We start from the raw sequence: 18,408 nt of genomic DNA, 5'->3' as shown, positions 1-18,408 counted from the left end.
GTTAACCCATCCTATCAACTAGGCAGATATCATTGTCATGTATCAACAGACTATTTTAATACTTACTTAAAACTTTCATATATAATTGTCTACAAATTGACTGCAGATACGTTCTTTTATCATGCCTATATATGTAAAGCTAATACTTATCAATATAGAAAGTTAAACATTTACCCATAAAACAGGATGCACTTAGATGTAGAAAGTTATGACCTTTAACCTTTATTTTGGGTGTGATCAATATCAAGTTATTAAAGTAAATAATGATATTGTTATGGATGTAAGTTCTGTGTATTATACAGGGTAATGTAAATAATCTGTATGATATTAATACATCCCATAGGTCAAATTCTTGTCCTAGAATCAGATAATATTACTGAAATTAACTTGATGAATTCTGAGAGAATTATTAAAACCAAAGCCCTTATTTATAAAGGATCTTATAGTACCTTTTGTACATGTCTTTCGAGTCAAGGTCTCAGACATATGCCTACCCCAAATTCATAATAATTAAACAACTAATTAAGTACATTAGATTCAATGATATAAGGTTAATAATTAAGAAGATTAGTCGTGGAACAGATATAATTTCAAATTGGATTAACACTGCATAAGCAAAACACTGCCCTTTACCAATATTCATTTTTATACACCCACATGGGAATGTGGTCATATATTGCCGTCGGTATGTCCATCCATCGTCAACAGACTACATTTATTATCTGATTAATTCAAAATTAATATATATTGTGAGACAAAGAAACCTATTTAATTTCAACAATTACCGCTAATTACTTCTAGAGCTATGGTCCTTGTTTCACTTTGTTTTACCTTGTGAACACTCTTAACAACTAAAGTTATCGTCTGATCTGTATTAAATTTACAAGATTAGTGAAACCAAGAAGCCTATTGAATTTGAGCATTTTCTGTTTATAACTTCTAGATTTATGGCCCTTGTTTCACTTTGTTGAATCTTGTGGAGTTCTCTCGACAACAGTTATGATCCGATCTGTATGAAATTTATATGCATTATTTAGATCAGTGAAAGGAAGAAGCTATTAATTATTTCTAGAGTTATGGCCATTGTTTCACTTTGTTGAACCCCTTATGAATGCTCTGATGACAAAAGTTATCATCTGATCATTAGTAATTTAAAATGCATTATTGAGATTAGTAAAATGAAGAAGCCTATTGAATTTTAGCAATTTCAGTTCTACAGTTATGGCCCTTTTTTCACTTTGTTGAACCTTGTGAACATTTGATCTGTATGAAATTGATATCAGTGTCTTTTAAATGCATCAACTACCTACAAACCTTGTCGAACAATTTAGCTGCTGTGGGCATATTTTTCGTTTCCTGGCAAACTAATTACCTCTTCTGTGCACTATTCAAATCAGCATTTGGTTGTATAGTGCATCTTTAATAATACAATGATATGTAAGGCAAATAAAAGTTGAAAAATAAATGTTTTTCCAAAATTCTTCTATATGTATTTTGATCCTTGTTTTTGTGTACAAAACTGTATCTTTAATGACTTTTATTTAAGTATTCCTAGTGACTTAATCACCATTGCTAACTTTAACTTAATAAATAAAATCTAAAATATATTTGTGGTACTCACAGATGATACATTGCCATTGCGTAAAGCCTACATAAGTTTAAACTACGACTCGGATGACGAAGGAGAAGATACTAGTAGTGACAGTGAAGGTAATGCAAGAGTTATCTCCCATTCCCTTGTTTCAGATTTTAGTTTTTACCTAGCACCGTGACTTCAGTTATTGTTTATTCTTTTATTTGTTTAATTTTTTTTTAAAGTGAGTTAATTACATGTATTAATTGATATAGTAGGGTCATTTAAATTTCAGATTTTGAATGATTTAGTGTTCCGTCATTAATTTGATAATGGAAGATTTTTTTTTTATATAAAAATTGGTAAAAAGGATTAATGTGAACTGCTATCATGAAATTACCAATAAAGAAAAGTTCTGAAATTTTAATGATCCAATTTGGAATTATTATTAAATTAATATGAAAACAAATAGTTTCAGCATGTTGTTCCTTTGAAAAGGATTTTAGTAATAATTATTTTATAATTTATGTATAATTAATGACAATATTAAGATACCTGTAAAGATTAAAGAGATTCATAGTTTTTAAGTTGTTTTCACTGAATCATTGATTCCCCTTCACATTGAAATCGGATACAGTACAAGAGATAAAAAATTGATATTATGTATTATGAAGCATCAAGCACTGATAGCTCATGATATCTGGGTTTAAAATTCAAGTCCTTGTCTACCCTGTCAGATGAAAAAGTTTAAAAATTATTTAGTTATCAAGATACTATTAGATTTCTGCAGGAAAGACTGAAGTTTATAATTTGTCACATTTGTTTCTAAATATAATACTAATTTGCATGAATGGGAAGTTTGTTTAATTTTAAGAAGTTTTGTGAGTTTAATGCTAATCTTAAAATCAAAGCATTATTCATGTGATTAGTCATCATTTATCATGTTAAAACACATTATATTTTATACTTTGCAATGTCTGGTCAATTCTGTGAAACTAATGAAAATTTGGCTGATATTAAATAACATACTGACAGCGTGCGACAAAATATTCCAGTGAATGTGACAAAGCTGTTAATATATTTTAGGAACTTAGACTTTGGTAGAGGAAATTTAAGTTTCAAACTATATGTAGACATCAATCTCAGAATAAAAGTGCCAATGTATAATTGAGATCTGACAAAAGCATCACATCTCTCTTGAAGGATTGATTCTCACAACATATCAATATGCCATGTGCAGATATTAGGTATTTTTCAAGAATCTTTTTAGTAAAAATACCTTAATTAAAAGTCTTTCAATGTGGGGTGGGGGCTAAATAAACACTATTGCTCTCAGGATTTATAAGCTACTGATGAAATCATGTTCATAGTATTAAGATAGGTTGATACATTTAATTTGAAAGCTAAAATGTAAATAAATAAATGTTTAAGGGCGTGAGTGAAAGGAAGTGTCCATTTGCTTAAATAATGCAAATTAATTGGTTTTCTTAAGACATCATGTGGACATGAACTGTCCCTTGGGGTGCCTTTTAATGCCTTGCTTAACAACAAAATCTATAAGTGCCAATTATGGCCGATTTATTTTAGGATGCCAATTTATCAAGAAACATGCAAGGAGAAAGTCTTAGTGCGAACATTGGCATAATGGACTGGTTAGTATTCGGTAGTTAACTAGCCAATGGTCATCTGTTTCTTCATAAAACTGGGGTGCCTTGATGAAATTTGTCACTCTGAAATAGCTTATTGATTGTATGGTGATTAAGATTTGTATTCTCGCTTTGCAGATTTTACCATGAAGATATTAAGATATCAGTTATAATTTGATGAAATTAAAGCAATTACTCATTCAATTCTATCTTTATTTATTTTCCATAATCCACAAATCTAATAAAGGCGGCTGCTGTTGCAGTGATCCTTTATAGAGACCTGCATCTCTAGGACGGAATTGTGAATCACAAGAGTGGATAAAATCATAAAATAGTGATATTTTTGCAAGATTTTAGTATCATTCTTGTATGAATCATGAAAACATGCATTTGTGAAAAAGTTCTATTTGTCACTTCAGATGAATCTCTTGAGATTTGGCAAATAAAATATAAAAAAAATTCCTCATATTTGTAGACTATTTAAAAAAATACGGAGTCAGAATTTTCTCAGTATGATAATAATTATCAGTGACAATGGTGTTAGTGTTATTTAAATCAAAAAAAAATATGTGATCAATAAGTATTACTGATTAAATTATGAAACACAATAAAAGAACTGATATCTCTTAATGCACAGCCTGTTGTCCTATAATTTAAATACAACTTATAAAAATGACAGGGTATCATAGCCAATATTCTCAGCTGGATTTGATCATAATCCAACAGAAAATTGTCAAATATTGATTTGTACATGAAATGCTTGTGCAGAACTTTCGCCAATAAAAGCTTAATCAAGGCTCATTGAACCAGCCTAGTCGCAAATTGATCTAGTTTTTACGTGCACGTGCATGGCCTGACACAGACACCAGATGAAAGCATTTTGTATCGATTCCATTGTTCAGACTTGCCAGTGATATTTGTAAAAAATCTCAATGATTGTTCTCCGAACAGGAATAAAACCATTTTATGTTTATATTCAAAACACAGAGTTACATGACTTTAGTGTGTATTTCTTTCAACTCATGCCATTATCTGTTTAAGAACACAATTTAATTATGGTTGTAGTAATATGTTATTGTCATTACACAAATACATGATAAACAAAATACTATTAAATGAGCAATCTTTATTTCATGGGCAGTGGAGCAATACATATCAAGTAGATATACAGACTATTTATGTGTCAAATTTCATAATATATTATTTAATTAAACAATTTTTAAAAAAAAAGAAAAATTTAAATGATTTCAAATAGATATATTTTTTAATATAAATAGGATTGATATTTTTTAAACTTTTGAAAATGATCATATGTGTGAATAAATCATTTAGTTTTAGACATTGTTAAATAGATAACTGTCAAATTTATTTCTTCAAAAAACGAAACAATCAACAAACAATTGATTTCATTATCAACAAGTGTTATGATCCCATGTTTTACTGCTATTATCCTAAACTGTTAGAAGCTTTTTATTCATTAGGCTCCAAATATCCTGCTAGGCAATTTCCTTAGATTGACACTAGCAACCTGATGCTGACCTACAGGTCAGCTTAATTTCCTTCCTATTGATACTTTAGTGAATTCCTGCAAATTTTCAAAATGTTTTCATTTTGCTGAATGGTGTGTTGTTAAAACATGAGATGTTCAATATTGCAATTTTCTTTGTATTTGTCGGTTTGCTGGTATTCGGAAACTGTTACTTGATCTGGACAAGATGTTTAAAAAATGATCTTAATACAAGTGTAAAGGAAATATGTTTAGTATAATACATTTCATAATTATGTAACTTAATTATATAAATAATCAGTACAATATTGAATATATTCTTTTGAAGTATCAGCAACACTTGGTTGTACCATTGTTTGTAGGTCTGAAATTTCTCAGATTATACCTTTCACTAGGCCAAAAAAATTGGCAAATAAAAAAACAAATGTCTCTGTATTGATTTGTCATCTCGTAAATTAAGGGTCCAAATTTATCCTTTAATGTTATATGACATGGAATTTCTGCTACTGGTGGTACTGGGAACAGAATTCATGCACACACGCATTCATTCATCCCTCAAGAGACTTGATCATTGAATTAATTAGATGCCAACACAACAAAGAATGTGGACATTGTCTCATTAATTCAGATGAAGAAAAAATTGTACAATATTGATCACTGTGACCTGCAACAACTGGTCTGATTTTTAACTTCTAAATAATAAATATAACTATCACTAGAGGGCAGGATGTCTGCTAGCCAAGGATGTTATGTTTAGGCTATGCATGTCTGCGCATTTGATGCATTATGTCAAATTTATTATTATGCATTTAAACCAGAATTTCACTTGAAAGTCTTGCACGGGTTAAGAAATTACGATTACAAATTGTTGAAGATTACAAATTGGTTGACAACAATATAAGCAAACTCTGATCAACAGTGTACTATTAAAATACCATTGCTGAATTTAGAAAGGAAATCTAGCATTGTTTTACCTACAATAAATTTATCTTTGCAAAAATTGATATGAAAATATATGTATAACATTCATTATTGTACAAGATATACATTGTTTACAATATTGCCCTAAACTATAATACCAAAACTGTGTTATGTTAAAAAGTTAAATGATTATGATGTGACTTTATTAAATTTATGGTGTTAACATTGATAATTTTTGTTAATTATTCAAGAATTTGATCACAATAAAAGACTGCCAGTAGTTCTATCATGTTTAATGTCTTCAGAAAAACAGTATTATCAGCCTCAAGCAGAATCAAGATTCCTGCTACTTATTGATTTTTTTTTTCAATGGCATGTGACCGATTCTACTCTGTATGGTGCCTTTGTTCAACTTGTGGATAAAAGCTGTTTAATTCTACTGGTGTTGGACTATAGTATGAGAATTTGTGCCCATGTGTAGTTATGTGGGCTCTTTTTGCTAAATCTTATCGTGGTTTTAATTCTTTTTCAGGGGACACCATTCCAAGAACCCCAATAGCTAGGTAAGTAGAACTTTTACTACATATATGAAAAATGTATTTGATAATTCTTTAGTCAGATTAGCTATATGATCAATGTTACATCTAGGCCACGATGAATGAGGACAAATTTTGATGGATGACATTTTGTAATCAATTTAGAAGACAATATTGAATGGCTTGTCAACTTTTGTATTCTTGAATTGAAAGTATAAGATCTTCAGTACTATCTTTTCATAATAGCCCCAAGAGGCCTTTGTGACATCAAATGATGTATATAGTTATCTTATATATTTGAACTAGAATTCGTGCCATGCCACTGGTGAACAACAAGTTAAAGATTTTCATGTGTGGTAGTTTCTGACCCAAGTTGTGTTTTTTTTTTCTATCAGTTTGAAAATATTTTCTTCATGAGTCTAAAAATCATCTTAAAAGATGATAAATGATATTAGATATATAGTAAACTGAATATAGGTTAACTATGAAAGAATGTTATCTTGATATATGTTGTTGGACAGACATGAAAAGTTAGTGCCAAAAAATCATAACACTTGTCTTTGTTTCTTACATTTATGATAAAATGAATGTTATTTGATTTCAAACATGAAGAGGTTCACAATTATATTTTAATCAACAAAGAGTTCTTTCTGTGCATTTATACAAGTTTGTTAAACTCATGTTCTATGTACATATATACCTTGTCTGGGTACATTTTATTTATATGATATTTATAAGTTATACATGATAAGTTATTTTATGAAGTAGTACTATGATCTTGTTTCTCTATTTTTACTGGTTTTCATAGTGTTGAGTGTATAAAATCGAGTATATATTTACGATAAATGTTGTGTAAGCACATGTAGCCTATAATTCAGACTGAACGAGATGAGTAGAATGTTTATGGTTACAAAATGAACCTCTACATACAGAAGAGTAGGAAGCTTCACAATATGATAGAAACCACTGACTGAGTCACACCATAGTGTACTATAGGATTAAACTAACTTAATTTGCGAGTCAGGATTGTATTTGGAGTAATCTGTGGTTACATTTTCTACATGGAAGCATGGCGTTTGCGAAAACATTTGTTGAATCCAGCCAGACGGACAGAATTACTTGATTTTGTTTTAAGAAGATTTTTTCGATTTCAGATAAGGTTTGGGTTTGATTTTGAATTATTTGTATATTAAGGTATATTATATGTAGCTCTAATATCCTGGGGTGTCAGAAGTGATTGCTAATTTGAAACTGAACTGTCTGCTTTTTGTAGAAAGTTCTTGTATATTTTGAACACCTTTTTTCATACCTAATTTGGTATGCAGAACATGTAAAAATAAGATAAAGATATACACATGGTGTATATATATATATACTTGTCGAAATATATTATACTGAAGTTTTTTTACATCATTTTATCTGCATGGAAGTTGATATGTTAAAGGTCATTCAAGATTTTACATGGGGGAATCTAAATGTCAAAATAATATATCTCATGTGTGTTCTCATTTATAGTTAGTGTATATAGGTAGGTAAGGTATGCAGAAAGTCAGTAAATTCTTTCATTAGAAATTTTTTTATTCCAGATTTAATTTGTTTAATATACACAGTCTGAAACAATGGCAGAATATTCAATAATGCAATAAAAAAATGAATTGTAAAAACAAATTTAACATTGCCCACTGTTTCCATCCCATAACTGAAAGAACTGTAATAGAAATAGTGATATAGTTAACGATAAAAATGGAAATTCTTTTCATTTCTATTTGTTTTAATTAAAAATTTAACCTCGTTATAAATCCCGATATGAGCTTATGCATGTAACAGATGTTAAGAATTATTCATTAAATGACATTCTAGTTTCATATACTCTCTCTATATATATGTTTATACTTGATTACACATTTATCTCCAGGAAAAACACCCAGTAAATTCAGTTTATTTTTATCTTTGTTTTAAGTCTCCTAATTGTGCCTACTAATAGAAAAGTATTTCAATTATTTACTTGAGTGTCTGATAACTAAGACTTCAAGTTCTTTTACATTGTACACAGTACACACGTCTCTTTAAAATAGTTTAGTGCATTTTGTAGGTTATTAAGACAGTTCAACCAGTAATTAATATATAAGAATGTTGTTAGTAGCATTTTTATTTTAAGTTTTAGTATTATAGCAGAAAAATTATGATATTGGACTTTTTTTTGAAGATACCTAAGAAATTTTCCTGTTACAGAAACATTAGCTTACTCAGTCAGATGAAGGCTGAAAGATAAAGATTAGATTTTGATTGCTTAGAGAAATAATGGTCAGATGTTAGTATAATTTGTAGACATTATCCAGACAGTAGGATGTTAAACCCCATTTCATTTCTGACATTCAATACCATTTAGATTTATGAATGACAATTTAAACCAATCATTATTTAGTTATGTTTCCTAATAAGTCACTATCACTCGGGTAATTCATAAAAAAAATAATTTTCTATTTGAACAGGTATTTAGAATTTTCTTGTTAAGATCAGATTGTATGCATTTAAGACAAATATTCCAATGAGTTACCAAGTCAGTAGCTTAAAGGAGCTAAATCGCATATAATAATGTAATCTGGTTGTATATGAACTGATTTACATTCAACTGTTTCCGTTTTGCCTCTATTTTCAAATCAGTTATATCCAGTGACATATGGCACGAGTCTCAACCGAATAGAAATTTCTAGCGTCTAGTTACTCCAGTCTATTGCGCATGCTCTCCAGATAAGTTATGGCGTCGCCGTATGACATAAGTTGTGGAATATGTCTAGCCTCGCCCTTTCTGGTCACTTGTTACAAATGACGATGAAAAGCACTATGGTACACGATTCGTGTACCAATTGTAAAATGCTTATTTTGTTTTAAATATTGGATATCAGAAGCCTACCTTTTCCCGGTAAGATAACAACATCAATGTTGATTTGAATTGACAAATAATTCGTGTTTTCAACGTGTAAGACTTTGGATGATATTGAGTTAGAGACTTAGCTACTTTAAATGGAGATAGATTTCACATGTGAACCAGTAATTAGATTCTTTGTGAGTCAAAGGTTATTTTTGAAATAATTTGGTGGTAGTGATAATGCTTCTTTAATTAAGAAGGTTACATTATAATTGCTTTGAATACATGTTTTCTGTAGACTAAAGTACTTGTTCTGTCTGAAGCCTCCATGTCAATGACAAGTAATTTCTGGTTTAAGAACTTGTTTTTACTCTGTTATTTAGTTCATCCTTACATGTAAATGGCCAGCTTTATGTACTTGACAAGATTACAGGTACTTGAGCGAGAGTGAAAATCGAGAAAAAGCTTCTTTGCGTAATTCTAGTTCTTAAAAATAAACATATGGTCAAACTTATAAATTGGATACAAAATGTATGCACATATGTCAGTGGCTTATAGTTATAGAATTATATTAATCATATCTTAAAATGTCTAAATTAGCCCATGCAGAATGCAAGCACATGGTGTCAGCACCTTCACAAAATACTGTTTCACATTACCAGTACTCGTCTCCTGTTCAAAAATATCCAAAATATCTATAAGTTTACAAAAGATAGATAATTAGCGAATGAATCATTTTGGCTGAATCCTGACATATGAAAGGTAAAATGGTATTTTTATACATGGCGACTTGTTTAGTGTTTATTATAATGTAGGTACATGCTCGTTCTGACATTTAAGGAAAGCAATTCAAGATTTGGTGTAACTCATTCAATATGGCCAGAATAAACTTGTGTAGTTGCCAAATATTTTTTTGTGGTCAGCTGAGAGACATAAATAACTGTGTTACTGATATCCAGATTGTATTTATTAAAGTATTACATATATGCTTTGGGCAGTTTCATGGTTATACCACTGTAAATATAGCTTAAATTTGGTAGTTAACCGATAAAACCAAAGTTATATTAGTGCAGTGCAGAGTGTGCTGAAAGGTATTCCCTGTGAGAAAGTTTACAGGCTTTATTACAATATTGTCCAGAGATGATCTCATACATCATGATCATAATTTGTTGAGGGTTTTTTTTTTTTTGCAATGATAAAATATAAATGCCGGTAGTACTGGACACATCAAATTTGGGATACAAAACTAGAGCCAGAAATGTTTTTGCTGTGTGAATGACTTAAATGAGAATAGGTAACAGATGTTCTAGAAAGAGTAAACAATAATCAGTCAGAAATTACTTGATAAACAAACAATGTAGATTTTATGAAGTCCTTATTTATAGAAGTTTGAAATTGTAAAATGTGAAATCTAACAAGAATTGAGAGTAAATTTTTGAACAGTTGTTGTTCATTGTGCCATTTAACCTCGCTACTTTGTAACAGCAGCTAAATGTATATGCAATGTATTGAAAAATATACTGTATGGCACTACCTGCAAGTAAAGTAACATATAGCCCGTTCAGACGCTTAACCCTTTCACTGCGTATACCCGGTAGTACCGGGTATTATAAAATGTCGGTAAAATGCGCGTACCCGGTATTACCGTGTACTCAGTAAAGCCCTCGATAAAATTAGTACCGTAACTGCAAGTGCCATCTATTGTATTTTCTATACACTAGAACATATTTCCACGTGTTTCAAAGCGGCAAACCGTAAAATGGCGGAGTGCATAGTGACAACGTAGACGATGCACTCATGACGAAGTCGTGAATGACATCTTGCTGACCAACACGTGGACAATTTCGAGGCGGGTGATACACATAATTCGTTTCCAGTTACTTGATAATGATAGTAGTCAGGACAGTGATTGGTATTATGAAGTGTGTGATTTGTTGCGCGACGTTCCGCCCATGGCTAGCTATGTCTCCCGTGCATGACGAACAAGCCCAATGTGAACACGATAGCCCTGTGTCTGCAGTAGATTCTGACAATAATTCTGATGTTGATAATAATGCTGGCCTGCTGGATCGTAAAAGACGTAGGCAATTCCTGAGTCCCGAACGTGTAGATCTATTGACTGACTATATTGATAATGATATGGGACTTGGGGATGAAAGTAAAAACAAGGTATTGCAATCCGCACGTGGTCATGGCAGCGGGAGACGTGATGCGCGTGTTCGTGCGCGGCATTGCTCATGACTGCTATTGATATTTTTGTTCATTTTATATATCTTTATCAAAATCCAGTGAAAAAAACAATATCTTTTAAGTATTTCATGGAGAAAAATTCGTTTTCGTGTTAGCTTTAGTGAGAAATGAGAAATCCAAAATGGCCGCCATGACGTCACGTGACTACATTATTATGCAAATTTCCAACATTCTATTTTTTCCTCTTAGCCCAACCTCATGCCCATCCCAACAGACAAAAAGATTTTTCATAAAAGCTTCCATAAGTACTGCTTGGCATTCAGTTCCAACCTCCCTTTTTTCCTCAAAAAAGGGTCTAGCACAGGCAGTGGATTTACGTCTAGCATTGAAAGGGTTAAGTTGAACTGGTTTAAAAGCCCTGGGGATCGTTAAACCAATTTAACTTTGTCATCTATAGTTTCCTTGCATCATCCAAGATTAAATAGATTCTAGGATGAACTTATTATCTTCAAAAATTATCAATTTGTGAAAAGGAAAATGTAGAATATACTTGAGAGAGCTTTTATGAGATTGTGTAATCACTAACTTGCATGTTTACAACAGTATGGCTGTGTCAGATTTGATTTTGTTGGTTAAATTAAAGCCAGTTTAGAAAAGGTCTAGATAGTATGACATCAACAATTACTGGAGAGGTGATTACACAGGTGTATGTGATAACAACATAGTGAGGTATTTTAGTAACATTATTAGATCTTCCAGTTTAACACACCATTGGTTATCATTAGTAATGTTCACCTTTATAGAGCTGCTCATAAAAGTTATATAAAGAAAAGGTTAAAGCCACAAGAATGCAAACATAGATGTCCAAATATGTTTAAGCAGAATAGTTATGATCATAAAATATATTCTATAAACAATTAAATGTTGATAGGAAATTTGGAAGGCCTGAAAAAATAAAATTGTAACTGTAGTCTCTACAACATTAAAAAAAATGTTGCTAATTTGTCTTCTTGACAATGGCAATTGTTTCAGTTACAAATACTTTTCCAAAATAATATACATTTTTTAAGGCAAATATGCAAAATTTGATTGTTCATTTAAAAGGGAAGTCCCATATATATTTCAGTGAACAGATATATTTTAGTGAAAAAAAAATATTGAATTGGATATTTTGGCACCAAGAAATACCTGAAGCTTGGTGATACGGTTTCAAAGAAACATAGGGTGATGGAGGTTGAAGAATGCTTCTGGACTTGCAGTCACCTTGTGCCCTTTCAACAGTCCACACACGGGGAGTGACATCTTTCCCCTATATTTTTGTTTTCCAGTAAATAATAGAATTTTGTGTTTTACTACTGATCAGTTTCTGTGGCATATATTTTCAGCTTTTCTAAATAGTCGTGTTTATCAAGTCACACAATGGAAAAACAAAGGCTTTATGTGTGTCTATAAACAGCAAAATATTTTGAGCTGAAACTTTCAGACAAGTTACACAAACTATATCTTTACATTTTGGCATTTAATTTGGATACTTGTGCATACATTTAGATATCATGAAACTCATAGCATGCACTTTAGTCTTCCAAATTAATTTGTATCCCAGGGACAAGCATTTGGTGATGTATTGTTGATTTATCTTTATCAGCTCACCAGTACCACATGTGGATGTAACTGTCACACACTGTGATCCTCTTTACACTAATTCTCTTTAATTGGGTACCAATGTTGGTGACTCTGGAATAATTCTGGTTTTCCATTAGTAGAAATGATGATAGAATTTTGACATGTATTGACAGTGAATGACTAATTATTAACATCATTTAATTTGACAGTTTATGGTTGAGTAAAGAAATCTGATTGATGCAATTAGTTTAAACTAATAACTACAATCAGAGGCTTTAGAAGTGATTGTTGTATTTGAATTTCTATTGTTATTAATGTTAATGAAGAATTTTGGCTATGAGAAGAATAATGGGAACACTGTAATTATTTTGAGGACATTTTTTGTTGATAATGTGTCACAGCATTGTCTTCACATAGAAAGTATATGCATTGGTATGCAAGAATGATAGGTATAGAAATAAATAATCTGAAAATTTAGAATATGTAAAGCTAACCAGAAAAGTCTTTACTAAATATCCTGTTCAGATGTAGTTAGTCACCTTTTGAAACACCAGTTAGGTTAAACTAGTTTAATTTTGTTTCTTAAGCAAACCATGGGCAAATCAGCTAGATTAAATTTACCTGTACCCGAAGTAGCTTTAAAAAGTTAGTAAAAAATCTTTAAAAAGTTATGCTAGGTTAACTTTACTGTCTGGGTAGGTTAGTTTAAAGTTGCCAACTTATACCTACCTCCTCAGTCCTCACATAAACTTTTCATCATGTTCTGGGATAAATGACAGATAATTATTTGGCTGACAAAATTTGGTCAGATAATATAAACTGGCTTGGCTTAAAAGCTTTGTAAATGCTACACTCTCATAGATTATAATCTGAACAATAGATCATGCATTGCATACACACAGTACATTTAGGTGCAATATGAAAGCTATGTGAGAACTGATTATTTTCTTTGCACATGAAAAATAGAGTTTCGTCAGTTTGAATAAAAAAATTTTGTAACTTTAAGACGATCATCTTTTTTTTTCAGTTTACAAAAATATGCAATTACGGAAAGAGTGGAGGAACCACAGAGTCCTAATGAACGTAAGTTAAAATGTGATACTGTTTAATTCTTTTTTTTTACTGTTTTAGTTTGTTTATTTTGTTTTACATGTATTTACTATTAATTCATTTATTGACATTTGGTTTGTTGTGAACAAACAGTGGCCATCTATAAACTTAAAATAAACATGAAGCTAGAACTATTTTGTCAAAGAAATTTATCCTAATAATGCATTTGATGTTAAGTATTGAAACACACTTTAAAGAAATTCATAGAATTTATGTTTTTGATGTAAAAATAGCAGATAGATCAGTTAAATATGAAAAAGTAACGACGTCATCAATGAAATAGAAAAGGATACAAGTATAGTAAGCTGTTCAGTTTAAAATGATGCTTCTTGAATTTTGTTTTAAAAAGTGGTAAACAAACCCACTGAAATATTGATTAACATGAAAATATTTATTAATAATGATGAATATGAAGGCCACTGTTATTAGCATGATTATTTATTACCTATTTGCTTTTGAGTTTAGACATTTGTATTCTTGCTCATAGTGCATACATGAAAATCTTTTTGTTTAAAGATGATAAACAATATTGAATACACCTCAATAATTTTGTAAGTGTTTTCCTTTCCAAGTATATTGGAATTCATTTTTAATATAAAAATTCTTTAGATCTGTAGAAATAGTTTTATTTCTTTTCGAAATAAATGCTGCATAAGTTTCATATCTCACAGACATTTATTAAAAGCTTTGCAATAAATAATTATTTGCATAAGATCTTTTCAACTTCATGGCTGCCAATAAAATATCTTTTGATTGGTTTGAAGTTCTGCATGTATTTCTAAGACTAAACATCCTTTTTATCAGGAATTTCGGATTATGCTGAAATTGTGGAAGATGAAGGGGACTATAGCACACCAGATGGTAAGTTTTTCTAGCAAAAAATGGAGTTTTCTTTGTATATTATACTATTTATGATTAACCATATTTAAATATCTACATTTACCTTAAGACATAGGCCATTATATTGTTTGTGAGTAAGATATGCTTTATGTCATTTATTGAAAAGATAATGATAAAATTTATAATGAAATAGATAATTTTGAAAAGTTATTTAATTTTGGTTACCAGTATTAGCTAATTTACATACTTGTTTAACTCATAATTATTGGTACATGATTTAATTTTTGCTTCAATAACCATATTTTTAGCAATGCAAACTAGGCCATCCTTATCTTTCAAATATTAATCAAAATATATTTAAATTTAATTCAGACGTTCATGATTTTATGTTTACAAATCCTATCTGAAAATGTGTGAAAGTAGAATAAGATACAGTATTGAAAATTAAATAGTTTGTATTATGTGAATTCAAGGAGATTGTCTTTAAGTATGCATGATGTCATAAAAGAGTTTTGGGAGGTTTGAAAAACGAACTACAATTAGCAAATGTCAGAATGAATCATCAGAAGTTGTAATGATTGTGAGTTGATTAATACTGATCGACCATGCTGCACATAAATACATTAGCATAACTAATGCCAGAAAATTGAAAAAAAAAAAAAATCAAAACAGAATATGATCTTTTGCTCTAAAATACAATACTTCCAAAAGGAAAATCTATAAAATCAACACAGCAGGAAAAAGGCACATTATAACAAAAACAAGATTATATTTTCTATATTTTTAAGTTACATTGAGAAACAAAACAAATTTTGTCTTTGTTAATGATGTAATTTGAAAGCAGTCTAAAATAAATGTTAGCATTGGAAAACTGAAATCGATATGGGTTACATAGTCAGTCATATGGTACAATATAGATGCTGATAGTCTCTCATTTGGTAACAAATCCACAATGAAAATTACATAAAGAAATTAGTTGGTTGTCATGGTAACAAAATTTAAATTTTGCATGTCAACATGGTTAAAACTGTTAAAATTTGAGGAAAAAATCAATTTCTTGCTGAATTTTTAGACAAAGAACAAATTTATGACAATAGGAGCGGAGGAAGTACTGTGTTTGACAGAGAAACCATGATGGGTGAAACTTAATTTTATATTTAACTTTTTTTTTCTTTTCTTTCAATTTAGACCAACCTTTATTTTGATTTTGACAAGATATTTCGTGATTTTTTAAAAAGATATATCATTCAAAAAGAAATACTGTTTGAAATTTTAAAATTCTAACAATGGAATTCAAGATAAATCTTTTGTGATTCGTGATTTGAATACAATAAAGCTTATCAACATTTTTGCTTTCTTGTTAATAAAAACATGATCATTACAATTTGATTAAAAAGCTATTTAGCATAATGTGTATATTTTGAAATTCTAACTTGATATTCTTAAACTTAGATTTTATAAGTAACTGTTTAAGAATAAGGCTTCAGCATTTTAAAAGATAATTTAATGGGCACCTCCATCTGGTTAGTATTTTTTTTAGTTTGGTTCCATGGTAAATGGTGTTTCCTGATATTTTATAATGACTTTTATCAAAGAGTGCATTTTTCCCCCTTAAAATAAACCCAATACAATTGCACTTTTAAATCTCCGGGTTTCTCATTTTGTGCAAATGTTTTCTTGTACATTTAGGAGGACATCTTTGATATCTTTTATACATTATTTAACCTTTAGTTTTCCAATTCTATTATTTCATATTTATGGGCGTAGTTAAAACCATAGTAAATGTCAAAGTGATAGTAGGGCATCTTTTCCAAAGTACACCTACTTTCAGTGAAGTAATATTTGGGTCATACCAACCATGTAGTTGAATACATATGTACCCATTAAAATTGAACTATTTTATTTGCTATAACATATATATAGCCAATAACAGTGTAAGATATAATAGTTCATGTGTTTGTATTAGTGGAACTTAGAACCTTTGTACTGATTATTTTAATGGAGGAACCAAAAAATCAATAAATATTTAATTTGATAAAGAACATGTTTTGACAAAGATGTATTGACAATGTAATTTGACGCCATCTGTATCAGTTTAAAAACTACTTTTCTAAGCATAAGTAGAATATTATTCTGGAGAATGTTTTTCAGGCCCGTAACTAAGCCCCTCCCCCTCCAAAAAGTTTCGCCCAAGTGAAAAAATTGTTGACCATAAAAACAATAGATATACATTGTCCATCAATTTTACAGAACCCCTGAGAACACTTCCTGCCCCCCTCGTTGCTCTGGGCTAGTTACAACCCTGATCTTTTTATTTGTTGCACTTGCACTATCATAAAAGATACCATTTTTATACATACCCACAATACTGAATCTTACTATTTATTTATTACTGAAAATTTAAAATGACAATTTTACATATTTGCCTTTGGTGGTACCATAGATTTTGACAGATTGATATTGTTAGGTGTGTGGATATGAATGAGCCATGTATGGAGGAATGAACTTAGATAAAATGAGAATGTATGTGATGGTGTATTAGGTCTATTGATGATATAGTCAAAGTTTATTGTAACATTAAGTATATAAATAGTATTTTATTTTAAAACTGTATTGGAGGAATAGGTATATAGTGCCAAAGTGGTGATAATAATTTGGATGGTACTGGGTCCTGGCCATCCTTTTTTCCCTGAAAGCGGGTTAAATGATTCAATTTGAATTACATTAGAAAGATTTACGAGTGAAAATGTCCAATTTTATGATGACATGGGAGAGATTTAGCTTGATTACCAACTGGTCTGAATTGAGTGTAAAATAAACGACTGCAGTAAAATAATCAAAATTATTGATATATAGTTGTTGCTGATATTTCAGAATATGGTTTCAAATTGAATCATTTTATTTTGTCTTTTATATTTTAATCTGCATCCACATTACATTGTACAATACAAAAGGATTAGACAAAAGTTCTAAAATCTTAAAAACATCTTCTCCTTAAATTGTATTACCATGGATATATTTTTTTTTTACTGATAAGTACAGTGTTCTATTTTAATATTTCTGTTCTACTTGTTTTATGTTTTTGAATTATAATGTGATTATCATATAACAGGAAAATCAAATACATTGAGGAATTCCAAGAAAAGAAAATGTAAGTTTCGCGATGCCGCATGAGTTACGACAGTGAGATGAAAAATAACCAACTGATATACCGCTTGAAATATGGAATTGGAATGTCCTCATAACTGCATGCTCTTTTGAACTTTGACCTATGCCTCCACAAAAATTCTTTCTGAATATTATACTGATGATTTGATATGATTTCCAAATGTCATAGAATGTTTCGTCTTAGAAGACTAATATCATACTTTATTACTTGTTAAATTTCTTTTGGCAAAAAGGTTTGAATTTGATATGTAGTAGGATCAAATACCTGTTTCAAGTTTGAAAACAACAAAATTTGTCAGAATTGAGAACTCTGCCCCTTGCAACTGTTTTCTTATGACGATTTTGTTTCCCTATAAAGTATGATAATTTTAAGATGAATATTTCTTTTTATGATAAAATACTGCATATTGCTAAATTTCTGTATA

At 30.2% G+C, this 18,408-nt stretch overlaps 1 protein-coding gene across 8 annotated transcripts in view; it reads left to right on the top strand.

The window, feature by feature from the left end:
- Positions 1 to 18,408, top strand: part of LOC126817852 (focal adhesion kinase 1) — a 77,021-nt gene that overhangs the window by 45,216 nt on the left and 13,397 nt on the right. For 4 of the 8 annotated variants that reach the window (XM_056100061.1, XM_056100054.1, XM_056100059.1 and 1 more), the window contains exons 10-14: positions 1,624 to 1,710; positions 6,180 to 6,210; positions 13,893 to 13,948; positions 14,780 to 14,836; positions 17,928 to 17,966. In XM_056100061.1, coding sequence (XP_055956036.1) covers positions 1,624 to 1,710; positions 6,180 to 6,210; positions 13,893 to 13,948; positions 14,780 to 14,836; positions 17,928 to 17,966 — 270 coding nt within the window. The remainder of the gene's footprint in view (positions 1 to 1,623; positions 1,711 to 6,179; positions 6,211 to 13,892; positions 13,949 to 14,779; positions 14,837 to 17,927; positions 17,967 to 18,408) is intronic. The other 4 variants (XM_056100055.1, XM_056100056.1, XM_056100057.1 and 1 more) reach the window with 4 other exon arrangements.

This window comes from Patella vulgata, chromosome 4 (genome assembly GCF_932274485.2).
Source record: "Patella vulgata chromosome 4, xgPatVulg1.2, whole genome shotgun sequence".
Lineage (NCBI taxonomy): Eukaryota > Metazoa > Mollusca > Gastropoda > Patellidae > Patella > Patella vulgata.
This window is presented reverse-complemented; position numbering and strand designations above follow the sequence as displayed.